The sequence below is a fragment of the Terrapene carolina genome, unplaced genomic scaffold (genome assembly GCF_002925995.2).
Source record: "Terrapene carolina triunguis isolate 2854851 unplaced genomic scaffold, T_m_triunguis-2.0 Scaffold210, whole genome shotgun sequence".
Lineage (NCBI taxonomy): Eukaryota > Metazoa > Chordata > Testudines > Emydidae > Terrapene > Terrapene triunguis.
In genome coordinates, this window is record NW_020664561.1 from 34,680,979 (window position 1) to 34,702,518 (window position 21,540).

A 21,540-nucleotide genomic window follows, 5' to 3' on the forward strand; every position below is an offset into this window, starting at 1 on the left:
CCGAATTCTGTTGCCCGGACCTGCGTCTGTGATCTCTAGCAGCAAAGCCACAGGCACTCAATATTAAGAGGCAAAATGCGACCTTGCACAGAAATCACATGTGCTATGTAATGTGAATAGTGTTGGTCACCGTGAAAGAGTATAAGCATTGTTCTGCAAAATGTATCTTTTTAAAAAATTCTCTCATTTTTTCCCTCCCTCCTGCAGCTGCAAATTCTTCAAGCCTCCCTCCTCCATCCCGAAGGCTAGCACAGATAAGGCGTTGGAAGAAGAAGACGCGAGACGACATGTTTGCAGAAATCATGGAATCCACCCGCAGTGACAGAGCTCATCTGAATGAGTGGAAGGACACGGTTTCAAAGTATAGGAAAGAAGCCAGTGAACGTGAGGACAGGAGGGACCAACGTGAGGACAAGAGGGACCAACGTGAGGAGAGGAGAGACGCTCGAGATGAGAGGTGGCGGCAGGAAGATCAGAGGAGTCGGGAAGCAACGCTGGGGCTACTGCGAGAGCAAACAGACATGCTCCGGCGTCTGGTGGAGCTTCAGGAACGGCAGCAGGATTACAGAGTGCCGCTACAGCCCCTGTATAACCCCCCTCCCCCCTCACCATGTTCCATATCCTCTTCACCCAGACGTGTAAGAACTCGGGGGGGAGGCTCCGTACACCTTCCCATTCCACCCCAGTGGACAGCCCAAGCAAAAGGCTGTCATTTTTTTAACCATTTCTTAATGGCCTTTTCCTTCCCTCCTCCCAAACCCCACCCGGGATCCCTCCCTCTTTTTATAATCTATGAATAAAGAATAAATGATTTTTAAACGATAGTGACTTTATTTGGTTTGAAAACAAGCTGGGGGAAGGGGAAGGGTGGGTTACTTACAGAGAATGAGTCAATAAAGGGGGCGGGTTCTCATGAAGGAGAAACAAACAGAAATTTCACACTGTAGCTTGGCCAGTCATGAAACTGGTTTTCAAAGCTTCTCTGATGCACACTGCTTCCTGGTGTGCTCTTCTAATCGCCCTGGTGTCTGGCCGCGCGTAATCAGCAGCCAGGCAATTTGCCTCAGCCTCCCACCCTGCCATAAAGGTCTCCCCCTTACTTTCACAGAGATTGTGGAGCACACAGCAAGCAGAAATAACAATGGGGAGATTTCTTTGGCTGAGGTCAGAGTGAGTCAGTAGCGATCGCCAGCGACCTTTTAAATGGCCAAATGCACATTCTACCACCATTCTGCACTTGCTCAGCCTGTAGTTAAACAGCTCCTGACTCCTGTCCAGGCTGCCTGTGTATGGCTTCATGAGCCATGGCATTAAGGGGTAGGCTGGGTCCCCAAGAATAACTATTGGCATTTCAACATCCCCAACGGTTATTTTCTGGTCCGGGAAGTAAGTCCCTTGCTGCAGCCCTTTAAACAGAATAGTGTTCCTGAAGACGCGAGCATCATGAACCCTTCCCGGCCAGCCCGCGTTGATATTGGTGAAACGTCCCTTGTGATCCACCAGTGCTTGCAGCACCATTGAAAAGTACCCCTTGCGATTTACGTACTGGCTGCCCTGGTGCTCTGGTGCCAAGATAGGGATATGGGTGCCATCTATCGCCCCACCACAGTTAGGGAATCCCATTGCAGCAAAGCCATCCACTATGACCTGCACATTTCCCAGAGTCACTACCTTTCGTAGCAGCACCTCAATGATTGCTTTGGCTACTTGCATCACAGCAGCCCCCACAGTAGATTTGCCCACTCCAAATTGATTCCTGACTGACCGGTAGCTGTCTGGCGTTGCAAGCTTCCACAGGGCTATCGCCACTCGCTTCTCAACTGTGAGGGCTGCTCTCATCTTGGTATTCTGGCGTTTCAGGGCAGGGGACAGCAAGTCACAAAGTTCCATGAAAGTGCCCTTACGCATGCGAAAGTTCCGCAACCACTGGGAATCATCCCACACCTGCAACACTATGTGGTCCCACCAGTCTGTGCTTGTTTCCCTTGCCCAGAATCGGCGTTCCATGGATAGAACCTGCCCCATTAACAACATGATCTCCAAAGCACCGGGGCCCGTGGTTTGAGAGAATTCTGTGTCCGTGTCCATGTCCATGTCCTCATCACGCTGGTGGCTGCGCTCCCGCCGCCGCCGCCTCCTCGCCTCGTTTTTCTGGTCCTGGCTCAGCATAAACTCCACGAGAACGCGCGAGGTGTTTACAATGTTCATGACTGCTGTCTGGAGCTGAGCGGGCTCCATGCTTGCCGTGGTATGGAGTCTGCAGTGTTCACCCAGGAAAAAAGGCGCGAAATGGTTGTCTGCCGTCCGTTGCTTTCATGCAGGGAGGGAGGGAGGGGTGAGGCTGTACCCAGAACCACCTGCGACAATGTTTTTTGTCCCATCAGGCACTGGGATCTAAACCCAGAATTCCAATGGGCAGAGGAGACTGCGGGAACTATGGGATAGCTATGGGATAGCTACCCACAGTGCAACGCTCCAGAAATCGACGCTAGCCCCGGTACATGGACGCACACCGCCGAATTAATGTGCTTAGTGTGGCCGCATACAATCAAATTTATACAATCTGTTTCCCAAATTCGAATTATCTAAATTCGGATTAATCCCGTAGTGTAGACATACCCTAAGAAAGGAGTATGACTGCTCAAAGCTCCAGTATGAAACTGCAGAAAAACCTGAGAGTCTCTGGATTAAGAAGTGTGAGCAACAAGGGTGATGTCGTGGTCGGAGTCTTCTATAGACCACCAGACCAAGGGGATGAGGTGGACAAGGCTTTCTTCTGGCAACTAGCAGAAGTTACTAGATCGCAGGCCCTGGTTCTCATGGGAGACTTTAGTCACCCTGATATCTGCTGGGAGAGCAATACAGCGGTGCACAGACAATCCAGGAAGTTTTTGGAAAGTGTAGGGGACAATTTCCTGGTGCAAGTGCTGGAGGAACCAACTAGGGGCAGAGCTCTTCTTGACCTGCTGCTCACAAACTGGGAAGAATTAGTAGGGGTAGCAAAAGTGGATGGGAACCTGGGAGGCAGTGACCATGAGATGGTCGAGTTCAGGATCCTGACACAAGGAAGAAAGGAGAGCAGCAGAATACAGACCCTGGACTTCAGAAAAGCAGACTTTGACTCCCTCAGGGAACTGATGGGCAGGATCCCCTGGGAGAATAACATGAGGGGGAAAGGAGTCCAGGAGAGCTGGCTGTATTTTAAAGAATCCTTATTGAGTTTGCAGGAAAAAACCATCCCGATGTGTAGAAAGAACAGTAAATATGGCAGGCGACCAGCTTGGCTTAACAGTGAAATCCTTGCTGATCTTAAACGCAAAAAAGCAGCTTACAAGAAGTGGAAGATTGGACAAATGACCAGGGAGGAGTATAAAAATATTGCTCAGGCATGCAGGAGTGAAATCAGGAAGGCCAAGTCACACTTGGGGTTGCAGCTAGCAAGAGATGTTAAGAGTAACAAGAAGGGTTTCTTCAGGTATGTTAGCAACAAGAAGAAAGTCAAGGAAAGTGTGGGCCCCTTACTGAATGAGGGAGGCAACCTAGTGACAGAGGATGTGGAAAAAGCTAATGTACTCAATGATTTTTTTGCCTCTGTCTTCACGAACAAGGTCAGCTCCCAGACTGCTGCACTGGGCAGCACAGTATGGGGAGAAGGTGACCAGCCCGCTGTGGACAAAGAAGTGGTTCAGGACTATTTAGAAAAACTGGACGAGCACAAATCCATGGGGCCAGATGCGCTGCATCTGAGGGTGCTAAAGGAGTTGGCGGATGTGATTGCAGAGCCATTGGCCATTATTTTTGAAAACTCATGGCGATCGGGGGAGGTCCCGGATGACTGGAAAAAGGCTAATGTAGTGCCCATCTTTAAAAAAGAGAAGGAGGAGGATCCAGGGAACTACAGGTCAGTCAGCCTCACCTCAGTCCCTGGAAAAATCATGGAGCAGGTCCACAAGGAATCAATTCTGAAGCACTTAGAGGAGAGGAAAGTGATCAGGAACAGTCAGCATGGATTCACCAAGGGCAAGTCATGCCTGACTAACCTAATTGCCTTCTATGAGGAGATAACTGGCTCTGTGGATGAGGGGAAAGCAGTGGCTGTGTTATTCCTTGACTTTATCAAAAGCTTTTGATACCGTCTCCCACAGTATTCTTGCCAGCAAGTTAAAAGAAGTATGGGCTGGATGAACGGACTATAAGGTGGATAAAAAGCTGGCTAGATCGTCGGGCTCAACGGGTAGTGATCAACGGCTCCATGTCTAGTTGGCAGCCGGTTTCAAGTGGAGTGCCCCAAGGGTCAGTCCTGGGGCCGTTTTGTTCAATATCTTCATTAATGATCTGGAGGATGGCATGGACTGTACTCTCAGCAAGTTTGCAGATGACACTAAACTGGGAGGAGTGGTAGATACGCTGGAGGGTAGGAATAGGATACAGAGGGACCTAGACAAATTAGAGGATTGGGCCAAAAGAAACCTGATGAGGTTCAACAAGGACAAGTGCAAAGTCCTGCACTTAGGATGGAAGAATCCCATTCACTGTTACAGACTAGGGACTGAGTGGCTAGGAAGCAGTTCTGCAGAAAAGGACCTAGGGGTTACAGTGGATGAGAAGCTGGATATGAGTCAACAGTGTGCCCTTGTTGCCAAGAAGGCTAACGGCATTTTGGGCTGTATAAGTAGGGGCATTGCCAGCAGATCAAGGGACGTGATCGTTCCCCTGTATTCGACATTGGTGAGGCCTCATCTGGAGTAGTGTGTCCAGTTTTGGGCCCCACACTACAAGAAGGATGTGGAAAAATTGGAAAGAGTCCAGCAGAGGGCAACAAAAATGATTAGGGGTCTGGAGCACATGACTTATGAGGAGAGGCTGAGGGAACTGGGATTGTTTAGTCTGCAGAAGAGAAGAATGAGGGGGGATTTGATAGATGCTTTCAACTACCTGAAAGGGGGTTCTAAAGAGGATGGATCTAGACTGTTCTCAGTGGTACCTGATGACAGAACAAGGAGTAATGGTCTCAAGTTGCAGCGGGGGAGGTTTAGGTTGGATATTAGGAAAACCTTTTTCACTAGGAGGGTGGTGAAGCACTGGAATGAGTTACCTAGGGAGGTGGTGGAATCTCTTTCCTTAGAGGTTTTTAAGGTCAGGCTTGACAAAGCCCTGACTGGGATGATTTAGTTGGGAATTGGTCCTGCTTTGAGCAGGGGGTTGGACTAGATAACCTCCTGAGGTCCCTTCCAACCCTGATATTCTATGATTCTAAGCAGCATAAAATCTATTACTCACATAAAAAGATTAAAGCTACCACTGTGGCTGCATCTCTACTGGTGAAATTCCCAGCAGGAATCAATGTAAATTTTCTTTGCATAGACATAGCATGTTAACTTTGTCTTACTGAGGGAATGGATTTGCTCACAAGATTAGTAAAGAGAAATTACATCTCTCACTTATAAGTTATTTGTTCAAATTTGACCCAGTAAATAATTATTGCTATCTGATAGTTGGCTAAAGGCACGTATGAAGTGAGCTGGTTGTTTTAGGCTCTATTTACATTAGGAATTTGATCCAGTGCTGACAATGTTTTTCAGCAACTGGTCCTCCGGCCTTCAATCAGCTGGTGTTGAAGATGGTTTTACTGCTAGCATAAAATGGATTTGTCCCTTCTACCACTGCCATAAGACAAAACATGCTTCGGGCGATATTCAACAAGGTCTCAAATATACTTTATGTAATAGTGATGACTATCATCTTGCACCATCTACATTACAAGCTAAACTACTGTCAACACCAGCTGGAATCCCTGGTAAAAATATGATGAGTGATGCCAAAGAATGAACACAAATGCCCAATTCCTAGGGGTGATCACTTCAGAACACAACTGAGGCACAGTGGAAAGTAGTTTGGAAAAGCTTGCACTGCTGCTGCCTGTCCATGCTTTTTCAACAAAAAAGCTCAATTTCCAGTGGTGCCATTGTGGCACTTTTCACAAATATTAGCATTTACTTAAAAAAAAAAATATCAAATCCTATTATCCAGGCACTGCAATTCATATGGTCCTCTGCTACAAGGACTCAGCACTGGGTGACTGCCTATCTTGGGTCGCTCTTTACTAATAGATCACGTTTTACACTGAAGCCACAAAATGGTCTATGACTAGAGCTTCTAGGTGCTACTGCAACAAAAATAATGAAAAACAAATCACCTCTTACTGTCTTAGGCCCTGATCCTGCGGTGAGATGCATGCACATGGACTTCTGTGCCTATGCAAAGCTTTGCTGATTTCAAGAGGACAATGCAGGGGTGTAAGAGTCCACCCATATAGATCAGTTTTCAGGTTAATTCTGGTTAACTGGTGATCTCTAAGGGTTGTCTCTGGGAATCAAGTTTTCAGCTGCTTTGCAATGCAGTTCTGTGACATCTTGTCAAATATGAACTCAATCCCGCAATTTGGAATAAAACTTACCACCTCACTTCTCTCGGTGCAGCAGGATCCAATTCCAGCGTTTCCCCCAGTACTATATGTTTTCACTAAGACCATCAACACAACACCATTATAGGGGAGTCCGGCAACTATGCAATTAAACTGTAAGTCTTATGTGAGCAGTGTGTATCACATACTGATTTTAATTAGATTTTGTATCTAGAAGTGACTTGATTTACTCAACAACTGAAATTTATAAATAAGTACTGTAGTAAAAGCTGCACATATTAAGACCTTGATACCCCCCCAGAGTCAGTTAAAAAAAAAAAAAAAAATATCTAGGCCCTGATCTTGTATTCCCCACCCCCCAAATTACATACTTATCCCACATTGGTGAAATGGTGTTCTCAGTTAAGGTATTTTCTAACAGAGAGCTATATCCTTTGAGAAGGCTAGACAACACATTTTTTATAATCTTATGATTATACTCAAGATCTATATCCCAATTAATAAAATGAGGAATAGGTATATCGGGATTAAAATAAATGAAAAGTAAATTACATCACAAGCTGCTTAGAATTAATTCACGGAGCAAAGCTTGGTTCATCCTTCATACAACTATACTCTAAATGTTCAGATACTGGAGAATTTTACCCTGGGAAGGAAGACTGAGGAAGCAAGAGAGGACAGGGTAGCCAAACAGAACTGGAAAAATTTTCTCTACAGCTTAAGTAATAGAGCTGAACTATAGAGCTTTGGTCTGCACAGCTCCGTTCAGTTTAAGTGGAGTTTACTACTCACACTCCTTAGCTATTTTTCCAAATGTAAATATTTTCTTTCCTGGATATATAGTCAAAGGCACACACTCAGTCTCTGATTTTTTTAAATTAGGTCTTGCCTCTTTTTTCAGATACAGCCTGGCAAAAATGAAAAGGATTTTATCCCTTTCATGCCAGAATTATTTGCTGTGACACCCATATCTATGTTGCATGAAGTGTTGTGCTGGTCCCAGATATTAGAAAGACAAGGGGGGTGAGGTAATATCTTATTGGACCAACTTCTGTTAATGAGGCAAACTTTTGAGCTTAGGCAGACCTGCATAAGAGCTCTGTGTAAGCTTGAACGCTTGTCTCTCTCACCAACAAAAGTTGGTCCAATAAAAGATATTACCTCACCCACCTTGTCTCACTCATACCTATAGCATTTAGCTCTTCTTTCCATTAACTTACACTGATTACAGTTTGACTGATTGTTTGTATGAAATTCATACTCTGATGTAATAGAATTTTATAAAGTTGACCTAAATAATTCAAGTCTTGTTGGTTCTAGGTTTGTCGAACATCTACCCTTCCTGTATTGTTACACAAGACAATTGCTAATTATACCATCAACAAATATAAAAAGCCTAATGCAATTTTCTCTTCAGATTTATTATTCCAGAGGCACTTACATGTCTTACATTTATATAGCGCCTTTCTTCTCACAGCGCTTTAAAAACTACAGTATGTACATATACAGGAATATCTCCCAACACCTAGGAAATGCAACCATCTCTGACTACCACTAGTGCTATTTTGAAATATCACCAGCTTGAGACTCGGTCATTGAGGATATGGAGATGCTTTTATCAATACTTTCATTCTCACTATGACTGATTATTTTCAAACTTCCAGCTTGAGCAATTAAAAAAAAAAGACTACAACCAATATATACCACAGCTCCATTTTATAACTGAACTAAGATTCAATCATTTTCACCGGATTAAAAATCTCTTCATTGACAATAAAAGTTTATACTTTAAGGTGTTTTTATGTAATCTTTTAAAGAACAGTGGTCTAGAATATCCTTCCAAATTGTTTTTACTATATGTTCCTCGTTGCTCACCAGGTTATTCTTTGATATATCCACAATATAAACTAGAGCTTTTAGGAATTAAATGAGGAGATGACCCTTGATTCTCAAACTGACTTCAGTACACAACAGAAGCAGGCCCATTTCTCCTTGTTTATGAAGCTGGATCTGTTTTCGTTTTAAGGCAAAATTGAAAAAGTTTATGCTCAGTCATGTTACTAATCAATGTTGAATTGTAAAGCACCCTTGGACTTGCTGCAGAGGAGGATATATAAATGCACTTTGAGTGGTTTCTGCTTGTTAGTGTCAAAACTACATGAATACATTAAAAAAAAAAAAAAAAACCCAACTACTTTACTTACATTACCACAAACTTCTTTCTAGCCAAAAGAATAAAAACAGATATTTGAATTTGGAGAAATATTCTTTGCTTTGTCTCTCTAAAAAGCTACTAAAACATTTCTTAAAAAAATTGCAATTGGGTGACAACTTTCACAAAACAGCCATTATGGTAAACCCTGAAAATATAGTATCAGAGGGGTAGCCGTGTTAGTCTGGATCTGTAAAAAGCAACAGAGTCCTGTGGCACCTTTAAGACTAACAGATGTATTGGAGCATAAGCTTTTGTGGGTGAATACCCACTTCGTCAGACGCATGAAAACACTAAAATCTCACATATAGCAGCAGCACTTGCTTCACTATAAATTAGTCTGATATCAGTGTTTAAGAATTTGAATTAAAAACTGGTAAAAAAGCTAACTGCCATCTTGCTGAATGAAACAGTTTATTTCAGTGTCAGGTGATACATGGATGCAGTTAGGCTGCAAACACATGCCTTTTGGAGTTCCACTGATGCTATTTAACATGTTGAATTTATTGCCTATGTCAGTGGGTACCTGTACTAAGACATGAGGTCACTGGCATTTGTTCTTCTATGTAAGAGTATTTTAATTGTGAGTGGTATGGGCAAGAAGTGTAATAACCTCACGTTTTCAAGTTTCAAGATAAAAGGGGAAAATAATAAGTAACAATCTTAATACGAAAGATGGCATTCAGTATTCACAGAGCTGAATTAGTCATTAAGAGGAAGAGATACACCCAAGTGTATATTGATTATAAAAAAAGAAAACCTTGATAAAAGATGTACAGAGATCACATTTATTGTGTATTTAGTGCATGTCTTCATGTAGTGCATTCCTATGTTACATCATGTGTGCAACACTACAAAGCCACCAGAAGAACATCAGTGTATGGCAGGGATTTGGCAGGGATTTTTAAATGTTTTCATAGTGTACACAGTCTCATGGACCACCAGCCTCCCATTCCTGATCACACAAACCATCTCTTTTTGCATTTGTGATCACTTAAAATCATGTGGCAACTACAGTAATTGTTTACATGGAAAAGTAATATTAGGAAAGTATTTAATGTATTTTTAGCTGTCTTTTAATGAGATTTGGCAGTTGTAATAAAAGAACCAGCACTCCATGGCCCACTGTTTGAGGACCATTGTCGTATGATTTACTAATTTACATTAAAATTGCCTAAAAACCCTCAGGATGTGGAGTCAAATTTTGATGAATTTTGAGATGTGGCATCCCAGACATCACATAAAAAAAAGTGGATAGCAAAACAGAGGCTACCATCATCATCACTCCCTCTTAAAACCCAAACCTATACAGCAGCTGGACAGGGCACATCCTATTTTAACAAGAGGGACAAAGGAGGACTCTGATGGAAGACCACCACCACACATCCCAAGAATGGGAGCAAAGAGGACAATTGGAAGTCTGCTACTGAGCAACAAAATGTTGCTTTCAAAGAGGCAAGCTAAGTGTTTTAGAAGGATACACTTTGGGGCCAATTCTTGATCCCATTAATGTCAGTGGCAAAGCTCCTATGACTTCAACAGGCAGATAAGTCCTTTAATAATTCTCCCTCCTCCACCATTGCTGTGGGAACTAAAATCATACTTCTCAACTTCCCAGAGCTGTCATGTGTGTCTACGCAACTCCAAATGAAAAATATTCAAGGACCCTGACCCCTGAAATACAGAATACCATTTTCACTACTATTATTTTTTCTTTCAGTTCCCTTCCATCTCAATTTCTTCCCAAATCTCCCCATTTGGTTCCACTCCCTTTTCTGGGGGAGGAGGAGAAAACAGTTCAGCACTGTTTTTGTTGAATGGGGGAAGAATGGGAGACAGTGAGAAGCACAGGAGAACTGTGGACAGACAGGCTGAAAAGGTCTATGGATCCACAGTGGATCAGGTCTAATCTCTTTAATAGCAGAGGGAATTAGGCTCCTGCCATCTTGGATTCAGTCCATCCTGCACCATAAATGGTGCACATACAACACCTATCACAAAGCTTGGCCTCTACCCAGGTCTGGCAGTGTACAGGATAGTAGGTTATAGCTATGAAAAGGGGAGGATATCCTGCATCATGTGAGATAATTCAGAAGTATGCATAGACTAGATAGTGAAAATCCAGAATTGTTGCCAGAAACAGGAGAGGTAATAACCCTAATTTTAACAGAGTTCTTCACTGAAGGAAAGAAAGGTCCATAAAAGTCAAATCAGCTGACTTCAAATAGTTTACATCCCAGATGAATCAGGTTATATTGATTTAAGCCCAATTTAATTTAGGCAGGTTTTTAACCACAAGAATAAGGACATTCTTAGTACATATTAATAATTAAACCAACATATACACAATTAGCAATATCCTACATAATAATAAATGCTTAATAGCTTGCTTTGGATTATCCTATACCTAGTTAATTTTTTTAAAAACAAGCCAAGTAGTTTTATCTTGCTATGTATTTTTCCTTTCTACATGTTCTCTGTAATTATCAGTCTCTGTAGTAGTTGCAGCTTTATGGATTTTAAGATCCAAATTCAACTGTGTCTTCAGTTATCTTCTTGAACTCGTAATTTCCTCTACCATCCATGTGCAGGTAAAACTGTGGAATGAAAAAATTTACATCATCAACCAAAATATAAAAAATATTTTATATTAGCTTTTTTTATCATAATAAATTGTATAAGCAAATAATTTGTTAAAGGACAAAAACTAAAACCCTAAATCAACTGGTCAGAGGATGATCTCCTACTGCAATGCTTAGCCAATTCAATTGCCTTTGAGGAATAACATTGTATGATTTTTTTGGATATGTTCTGTCTCTATCTTCTGCTAGTTGGTCATATTGCTCATCACTGGGATTTGGTTTGTTGTAACAGATGCCTAATTTGCATGCATAATTATAATTCTGTGTACAAATCTGGTATTTTTACACATAGTGAGCCACTTACACCAATACCTGAATTGCAGAAATGTGTGCATAAATTAGGTGTGAAATGGTGTACATCGGGGTAGTTAATAGGTGGACCGTGGGCCAAACCTGGACCACCAGACACTTTTGAATGGACCCCAACATCTTTTTATTTACTTATCATCATCGTCATTATTATTGGTTTTTTTTATTATTTTCTCTGGAGTCTGGACCTTGACTATACCTTGACCAAGAAATGTTGACTTAGACAATTGACTGCATTTTTGCATACACAAACTAGGCATGTGCTTTTTGAAAATCAGGCCCTTGTTAAATGAATATTGATTTAAGATTTGGCTGGTGCTGCGGGACAGAAATTAGCAAAGGAGTATCCCCACAGAGCTTCAAATTTTATATATTTTCTAAGATTAAAATTATTTCTTCAATTATTATTTATTACAATCCTTATTTTATCCACTTCAGGACTATGATAACAGATGAAATTATGAGAAAGAATTTAGGAGAGAAAAGGAATACCTTGTATCATAGTTTTACATGTTTAGAATGTTTAACATTCCTTTTCCCAAGTATCTTCATGAACAATGAATTCCCCAATCCCTACCTGAAAATATCCACAGATTTTACGCTCCACTACCTACACCCCCCTCTAGGGGGTAATCATATCTTATTGTAACTGGAACGGGAAACATTTGCCAAAACTATTTTATAGGATTATAAAAGCCATGTATATTTCAACTATATCAGATTTATTTTTTATACTTATAGACGTGTTCTCTTCATTATACCTCAGCGCGCACACAAAATTTAAATTCCCACCAATAACAAAATTTACTTAGTTATAGAGTAAACAAGGAGTAGCCCCACAATTAAAAATACATCTTGCATTGCACAAAGGCCCTTTATAAACTTGTGCATTAGCACCTTCGTAAGAAAAGTTTTACAGGATTGTTTAGCTACAGGCTCTTTTAATCAGTGTCCACAGATGAAGAAACACTAACTTTGAATATTTTATATGGATAACCCTTCAGAACAGACAAATTTAGAACTGTCAGTTTCTTAGATTTTCATAACAGCTTTTTTGTGAATCCTTCAAATACTGCTGTTGGACTATGAAAATATATAATCTATGATACTATTTTTTGAAAAGAGTGTGTCTGGTTGGAAGGCAAGACATCTGAATGCAACTAAAAACTCAAAGTTCATTTAATACCCACAAAAAGGCTAAATACATAATCATCAACAAAAATAAAAATGACATACATCGTGGTGTTTCCAGAGGGACTTTCTGTGAGAGACAGTGAAGAGAGTGATGCCAACCTATAGTAAGAAGAGAATACAAACATTAAGTAAAACTTCACCCATAAGACAAATTCAACTAATTTTCTCAATCCCTCACACTTGGTAACATTTTAAAAGATGAAACTAAAAGCTCATACTAATAAATAGAAAAGCTTTAAGGCCTTAAATCATTTATACTATGTGTGTGTAGCCTCAATATTGCACATTTTAGAGGAAAAACAAAAAAGGTTTTAGGTTTGGTTTTTTAAACCTACTGATTTAAATGTTCTGTTTTTCCTGCAGGAGCTGAAAATGTCAGGCTAAAAAGTTCACTGCCTGTGCACAGATGTTAGCAATATCATAGGCTCTTACAGAAAAGACAAATTCCTGAACTTGAGCCCTAGCAGGTAAGTAAAAGAGGAAATTATTTCCAAATATTTTGTTTTTAAATGCATTTGATTGCTAACTAAAGTGTATGATGTTAATGATTTAAGAACTTAAAGTGCTTCTTAAATACAACGAAAAATTCACCTTTAAAATCACCTGTAGGCAACAGTTGCAACTGTACTGAATGGTTAAGTTGTAAATGGTTAATGATTAAAACAAACAGAAATGAACGTGATAATAATCATACTATTTGTTTTTTAACCTTCTGTAAGAGACAACTGACAAGGGGTTTGATTTTCCAGAGGGATGCATTATCAGCCACTTTGCAATGGTAAATCCTCAAAATAGAAAGCAGTACAACCTGGCATCCAAATGGTAAATGTACTTAAACAATGAAATAGAAAGCAACACAGAGTCCTGTGGCACCTTTAAGACTAACAGATATATGAAATAGAAGAATCATAGAATATCAGGGTTGGAAGGGACCTCAGGAGGTCATCTAGTCCAACCCGCCCTGCTCAAAGCAGGACCAATCCCCAGACAGATTTTTGCCCCAGATCCCTAAATGGCCCCCTCAAAGATTGAACTCACAACCCTGGGTTTAGCAGGCCAATGCTCAAACCACTGAGCTATCCCTCCCCCCTATAACTGATGCTCTTTCACACAGAGCCCATCCAGCATCAAAATTACTACTATAAAAGTATCTTAGGGCCTGCTCCTGCTCCCAGAGAGATTAGGATAAAGGTTTCAGTACCTGTAGAGTTTCTGTTTCCTTTCCAAGGACATCACTGCTCCATAGTTAAATTTAAAGCAAGTTTCCCATTATAATCTCTATTTTCAAACCCTTCTCCCCTTCCCCAAAAAGAAATCAACCCCCTTGATATTTCTCCTACCACATCTCATATGAGGGTAGAATTTTTTTTTTTTTTTGGAGAATTCTGGGGGAGGATGGGGAATAGAAAAGAAGTTAAAACATCATGCTTTTTTAAATACTCCCTTTTCATTTACTTTTTTGAAAGTTCTCCTAGCGTTGCTGGCTCCTATCTCCAAAACAGGTTCACTTACAAGTCCTTTTGTTTTGTCAGCCTTGCTGAGAAGGGTTATTTTCCATAAGGAAAGAATAAGATTGTTTTGGGTGTTATCTGGATTCCATTTCACATTTTAATCAAGTTTTTGGAAATTTAATATTATCATGTCTAATATTGTTGCTGAAGTCCAGTTTTACCAATCCGTCAAGTTGACATTTTCCAAATTAGAAATTACATTCACAAAGAGCAATTTAAATGTATCTCAGCCTTCTTTCTTTATCTAGAAAAAACAGAAACAAAACTAACTTACTTTCCGGCAATGACTGTAAATGTAGCCTTCTACATCAACGCTAACAGCACTTGTACATTCATCCAGAATTGCAAACTGAGGTTTATGATAAAATAACCTTGCCATCTGGAATGCAAAACAATACACCATTTGTCAATAGAGAGAACAAGGACAATGCAAGTTTCTTCATCTTTATAATAGCATAACCTATTGTCTAAATGAGCATTTAAGAGATGAAACTACTGTAATCTATTGGAAATATAACAAACATTTTAACAAATGGTTTGAAATATTTACACAATTGCTCAAAAACTTCAGTTTTTGTGCTGCCATTACCTCTCTCCCCCAAAAGGCATAAATGAAAACTATGAAGCTATTTAAGTTTACAACTAAAAATGGAGATAAAACATTTGAAATTTAAAGACATTTTAGTCTGATTTCATCCCATTCCTCCTAAGTGTTCAGTAGATACAGTAATATGTACATTACCATGCAATAATCAGAGACTTGAGTAATACTGAAGCACAGTGAGTTACAGCCAGTGTGCAATGAAAATTTCCTTTGCTGTCCTGTCAGTTTGTCTTCTAGCAGACAATTAGGCAGGTCACAGTCAATATGAATACTTAATTTAAAAAATGGTAATAGTTTATCATACAATATAATCTTAGGTGTATGTGTAACATATAAGCAGCTTTCCACAATTATGTGGTTACTTATTAACCCAGAAATGTTGTGTATGTACTGCCACACCATCATTCTGTCTTGATTTTTGCTAGAGGAAAAAGGATGAATGCCAAAATATCTACATAAATAATGATCAATGCTGTTAGCAGAAAGTCAAGTTTTCTCAACAATCATAACTAATACTGTAGTCTTAGAAGTTTTAACCAGAAATTATTGACTGAAAATTAAAAGGGGAAAGAATTTTTTTTAACCATCATTTACTGAACCTCACTGAAATTTGAATATTGTATAGTATTCTTTGTATACTTTCCAATGGTAAGAAATCAATATTTTACATCATCTGCTTACATAATAGAAGAGAATATGTTGATCTGATAAGAAAGCATTCAGAAATCTATATTACAATGTGAAAATAATAATGCCTACCTGTAGTAATTTAAGTTATTTTCATGAGCTCTAAGATTATAAAAACCTTAAATTTTTTCTTTAAAGAATAATGCAGTAGAAAAATTTACTGACTAGATATCATCAACATTTCAGATTAGTTATACTAATTTACAGTATTTTTCAAGTACGTATAAGATAGAGACGCACTGCCATCCTCTGTTTTTCTCCTCCGCTGAGCACATCCATCCAGTCTTGAACACTATCCCAGCCACCTTCACGTTCCAGGATTTGACCCAACTGGACATTATCCAAGTACTCCTTCAGCACCTTTTAGCAAAACAATAATGCTTACAGATAAACCTAAACATACTTCATGTTGCAATAACTTCTCAGATTAGTATAGTATACTATAATACTATGAAGTATTAAAATCACTCTATCACCCAAGATATTGGTACCAAAATAACATTTCAAAATGTAAACAAATCTAATGTTCTTACTTGCTATACTAATATAGTTAAAAAATGAATGATACTTCAGAACAAGTTTAAATGAACAGTGAAACTGTCATTAACAGACAGATGACATCCTTGACATCTGCTGGCAGGTAATATTACAGACTATGTGATAAATGGCGGAAGTAGCAGCCCATTAGTGTGGCACATTTAAAGCCACAACTGATGACCTTTGGTTTGGTGAACCTTTATTTTACAGCCAATCAGGTTCAAGAATGGAAAGGGTGACTTAAGAGAAAAACCAAAATGCTATGAAGTCTCCCAAAGCAAAGAGTTGTAGAGAAGCCATGGTTCCATCAACATTTCCTGTTCGGATCTACATGGGGAGAAACAGACTTGGGTTTCTCTATCATTTAACAAATTTAAAGTACAAATAATCCCACACTACAAAGAATCAGGAAAAGTAATGGCTGCAAATAATGGTTATTGAGGAGAATGTCTTTTTTACCTGGTCAGCTATCCCCTTCTTCCTCTGGTCTTCTACGGTATCTGGATATATTACTTGGTCTCTGAGGGTTCCTAGCGTCATATATGGTCTCTGGGATTAAATTGCAAATGATTAGTACATCATTACAGACATATGTAACACTCATCAAATAAAGAGGTAACAAAAAATACAAATATCAATTACTATGGTACTTTGCTTTACCTGAGGAACATAGAAAAGCTTTCCTCTCTCAGGCTTGGTTAGACATCCACCAAACAGAGGCCACAACTGCAACAAGAAAACAAAAGTCATCAAGAGAAAATTTCTCTTAAGAAATTAGGGTGAGGGGTTTTGTGTTTTTTAAAATGATAAATTTCATTTTAGTATGTCTTTACCTCGCCAAGAACACGGAAAAGTGAACTCTTCCCACATCCGTTTGGCCCACAAATCAGAACATTTGCACCAGACCGAACCTAAAATATATGTCAACACATTAAACAATAGGAAAATAACTGGAAAATCTGTACTGCTGTAGAGATGCCAGTATCCCCATAATTAGACTGGAAGCCATCCTTTGCACAGTAAGTCCAATTTTGACACACATCCACCAATATTAAATTTAGCCTAAACTAAATCAGTCTGTCTGAAGTTTTCCACATGTGATCTGATGATACAGTAAAATTATTGCATAGTTTTTTTTAAAAAGGCAAACTGAATAAAAATCATTTTGGAAATACTAGTGTTAACAAATCGATTTTAATTATTGGAATGTCTTCTGATTTTTCAAGGTGGGGGCGTTAATCAACTTCGAAGAAGCTTAGTTTAGAAACTTCAAGTTTCTTTTATTTGATTGGCCTCAATGAGCGCTGGTAAGTGACTACTTGATGAGTTTCCTGAATTAATAGCAGAGCTGGTTTGAAAATTGATGAAAACAACACTGATATAAAATGGAAATGAATTTTTTTTTTTATGAATTTGTCTTTTCTGTTCTGACCACCTCTAGTTAATAGTCTAATTACATACCATTTTTGCACTATTTGTTAAACCTGCATAGGTCACCACGTGAATATTATAATCCCTGCACAGCCCTATAAAATCCAGACCATGACTTCCCAAGACCTCAAAACTGGAGTAAGCCTCTTCATATGCCAGGATGGGAGGGGGTGGCGGGATTGCATGCAGTTTGGTCTGGTACTGGAGGAGGTGAGTGAGAAAGCCACATTGGAGGAAGAGTGGTGAGCAGAAAACATTGCTGAAAAGTTTTGTGTTTGATTGGAAGGAGTAAATTGGCAAGACAGTGAAGGAGGAGGGAGAGAAGGAAAGTAGAAGCCATTGTTACTCTTGAATAAATCCACATCAGAGAGCAATTATTTGATTAAAATAGTTAAGAAGCCTAAAGAAATTCTAACACAAAAACTTTTGTTAAATTTGTTAAAATTAGAAACATGGGGGTTTGTCTACATAAGGGGACTACACCGGCAGAGCTATGGTGCCAAAACTATCCCACCATAACTCCATAGTTTAGACACAGCCTACACCGATGGAAGGGGTTTTCCCACCAGTGAAGGAATGCACCTCTATGACAATCATGGTCCAGACACCCCAAAAGGAGAATAGGGGGTCTGAACCCCAAAGAATAAGCAACTGATTGTACACAATAAAATTCTACTATAAAAGTGTATTGAGTAAGATCTTTTATGTAAGCCTGTCACACACTGGTGATTAATATCACTGTAAAATGTATGTATTAACTATATGAGGAATTATGGTTACTCACTGATACTATATTTCAAAATTTGCAACCAAAGGGAGAAACAGGTTTTCTCCCAGACTGGAGACAGGTAGATAGCTACCTTCCCTCCTATGTAAATTAAACATTATGGAACCAAAACAATGGAAGTCCCATTTACATATGAATCGGCAGAAAAATGGGAAGTCAACAGGAAGGGAAGAACAGTAGGAAGTCATCCTGACTCTGGGGACAAAACATTTTGGGAAATATAAGCAGAAACTAAAAGCCATTTTGGCATCCATCACTTAGGCAACTTAGGGAACAGCACCCTGTGAAAGCTGGATCCCATACTCTGGTGGGCTAGTGATGCTGGTAACTTGATGTAAGTAAGAAAGCTGCTTAGGCAAAGATTGTAACTTGTTAAAATTAAGTTTTAAGTCACTAGAAAGCCTGTTTTGTTTTATTTGTAACCATACCTCTCTCTTTTATTCTTACTTAGTATCACTTACATCTCCTTTCTTTGCTAATAAACTAATTCTTGTTTTATTAAAAATCATCTCAGTGCTGTGTATTTAAGTGAAGCATGAGTCTTCAGCTAACCTACCAGACTGATGTGTGCCCTGTCTTTTGCCCTGTCATTGCCTATTAGGGAAGTGACCGTAATAATTTCTGAGAGTGTCCAGCCAGAGGGCCTGGACACTGCAGAGAGATGTCTCTGGGGAACACTGATTGTTACGTGTAAGGCAAGGTTTAGATGGAGACAGTTTTGAAGACTTTGCTGGCAAACCAGACAGGCTAGTGAGCCAGGGAAGTGACACACAGCTTAGCACGAGTATGACAGAGTGTTAGGAATCAGCAACTGAGACAGCACCTGGTCACTGTTTAACCAATTAGGCCCCCTCAGGGACGATCAGATTACCAGATCCCATTGCAGCTGGGTAGCTACGAAGCTACTTAGCCCATTAACAAGGAGACTGGATGAAAGAGTACAAGAAGGAAGGGGGGATGGGGGAACTAGTGGGGCCTGACAAAAGCGAGTGTTCTAGGAAGAGACACCTTCCCTCCCCCCAACCCCCTTTTTAGAAGGGACAGTAAAACCGCATAACACTAAATACTGTGATGGCACAAAGTGTGTAGAAAGTGGAGGAGTGAAATGCTGTAAATAAACTGCATGGTGGTATCTACATGAGCGAAGGTCTCTAAGCAGTCTGTGTGAGGCAAAGGAGACAGGAGCAGTGGGGTCCCATCACCAGCAGCGAAGCTCTCATTCTTGCTAAGGCAAAATGGTAACAATGGCTTACAGTCCTGGGTATCCTGAGCACAACATCATAACCTCGCCGACTGAGGGTAGCTGGGTTGACAGAAACATTCTTCTATCGACCTGGCAGCATCTACACCAGAGGTTACGTCATCTAGCTACATCACTCAGAGGTGGGATTTTTCCACACCCCTGAGCAACTTAGTTAGGTTGACCTAAATTTTAAGTGTAAAACAGAGATAACTAACTTTTGAGATAAATCTCTTGAAGGAACTCTGTTTAAAACAAACCATCAGCCACTGAAGTCAACAAATTTAAAGTTACGATTACACTTACAATTTGGGAGCATGGAAATTCAAAATTAAGGTCTCCCTTTAACTGTACCTCTACCTCCATTTCTCTACCTGTATACACCACAGAAAACACAGAATCTACCTTATTCCTAAGCATTGTACGTAGATGACAAAATTCCTCACCCTCCATTTACAAAATAGAAAAACTGGCTTGCTACAAGTTATACCACTGCCAAAGAAATAAGCAAAGCCTCTTCTACAGTAATAGGTAACTACCATTAAACTTGAGATATAGAAATTTCAGCACCTCAGTGGCTTTTCAGATACTCAATAATATCAGAATTCAAACAGTTTTTTTTTCTCATGAAATACACGTTATGTTTTTAAACCATCATGACATGAGCTTAAAGAACCTGCAGGCACTTGTTCTATCATCTTTACGTCTGCCCATATGCAAACACACAAAAAATAGTAATTGGGAATTTATAATCTTAAAGAAACAGATTCTTATGCTCTCCTTTAGCCTGTAATCCTTCCTTGGCCAGTCTATCACACCCTCCACACTTCCTCCTCATAACATACTTCTTCCAAGAGCCCTAACAACCTTAATGCTCCCCTCAAAGAAATGTCTATTCAATAAGTAACACCTGACCTATCCCATCTCCTTGCAAAGAACCAGACATGTGCCAAACAACTGCATTTATCATCTTGCTTTTGTTAAATCCCTTCCCTACTTTTGTCTGCAGGTTGTCTGCTTGGAAGACTAGCCCTTAAGGGCTGGGACCATATTGCCTTGACTGCCTTTAGCACACGTAACAAAGGTAGGCACTATATAATAATGTCAAGATTCAGGGCAAATCACTAAAGTTTAAAATTTAAATGGTCAAGCCTGTTACGACACTTGTGAGATTAAGCATAAATACATAATCATCTTGTTGATCAAGGATTATCTACCAGTTTAACAAGAATCCTTAATTTAAACATCAAATGTACCCCAAGTGCAATTATGCCAAGATTTAACAATTTTAAGAACTTAAAACACTAGATCCCACAGGGAATACCCTGTTAACGATACCCTGTAAAAATACATATGTGAAATTCAATTTCCTAGCTTTATGATTTTTTTTAAACAAAATTTTAAGGCATATCCACTGAAGTTACAGATTCTTATTTTTAACTGTAATTCAAACTTTTTTTTTTTTTGTCTTGAACTTACCTACCGTGTTGATGGGCAATTTAAAAGAAACTTATAAAATTAAAAAGTTTTATTTTTATTCAAACTTCTTACTTAAATATTTTTCAAAATTACAAGATGCCATAACATTCTAGAAAGCAAAAGAATATAATCAAGTCTTCAGGAATAGAATATAAAACTAGTATAATTGTTATAATGGGATTTTACTATTCCTGCTTTATGTCATAACTGGAACAAAAGCATCAGATGAAACTGAATACTGACTATTCTACTTAACTAACTTTGCACACCTATGGCATTGCAATTTTGTTTTCTAGAATCAGGGCCGGCTCCAGGCACCAGCTTGGCAAGCAGGTGCTTGGGGCGGCCACTCCGGAGAGGGGCGGCAGGTCCAGCTATTCGGCGGCAATTCGGAGGATGGTCCCTCACTCCCGCTCAGAGCGAAGGACCTTCCGCCGAATTGTCGCCGCAGATCGCGATCACGGCTTTTTTTTTTTTTTTTTT

At 39.7% G+C, this 21,540-nt stretch overlaps 1 protein-coding gene across 1 annotated transcript in view; it reads right to left on the bottom strand.

Moving 5' to 3' along the window:
* Positions 1-11,093: 11,093 nt before the first annotated feature.
* The window catches only part of ABCD3 (ATP binding cassette subfamily D member 3), a 63,719-nt gene continuing 53,272 nt past the window's right edge, over positions 11,094-21,540 (bottom strand). The window contains exons 15-21 of the mRNA XM_029912366.1: positions 16,954-17,031; positions 16,781-16,846; positions 16,580-16,669; positions 15,824-15,943; positions 14,567-14,671; positions 12,824-12,880; positions 11,094-11,233 (exon numbers count right to left, since the gene is read on the bottom strand). Coding sequence (XP_029768226.1) covers positions 11,156-11,233; positions 12,824-12,880; positions 14,567-14,671; positions 15,824-15,943; positions 16,580-16,669; positions 16,781-16,846; positions 16,954-17,031 — 594 coding nt within the window. The 3' untranslated portion in view covers positions 11,094-11,155. The remainder of the gene's footprint in view (positions 11,234-12,823; positions 12,881-14,566; positions 14,672-15,823; positions 15,944-16,579; positions 16,670-16,780; positions 16,847-16,953; positions 17,032-21,540) is intronic.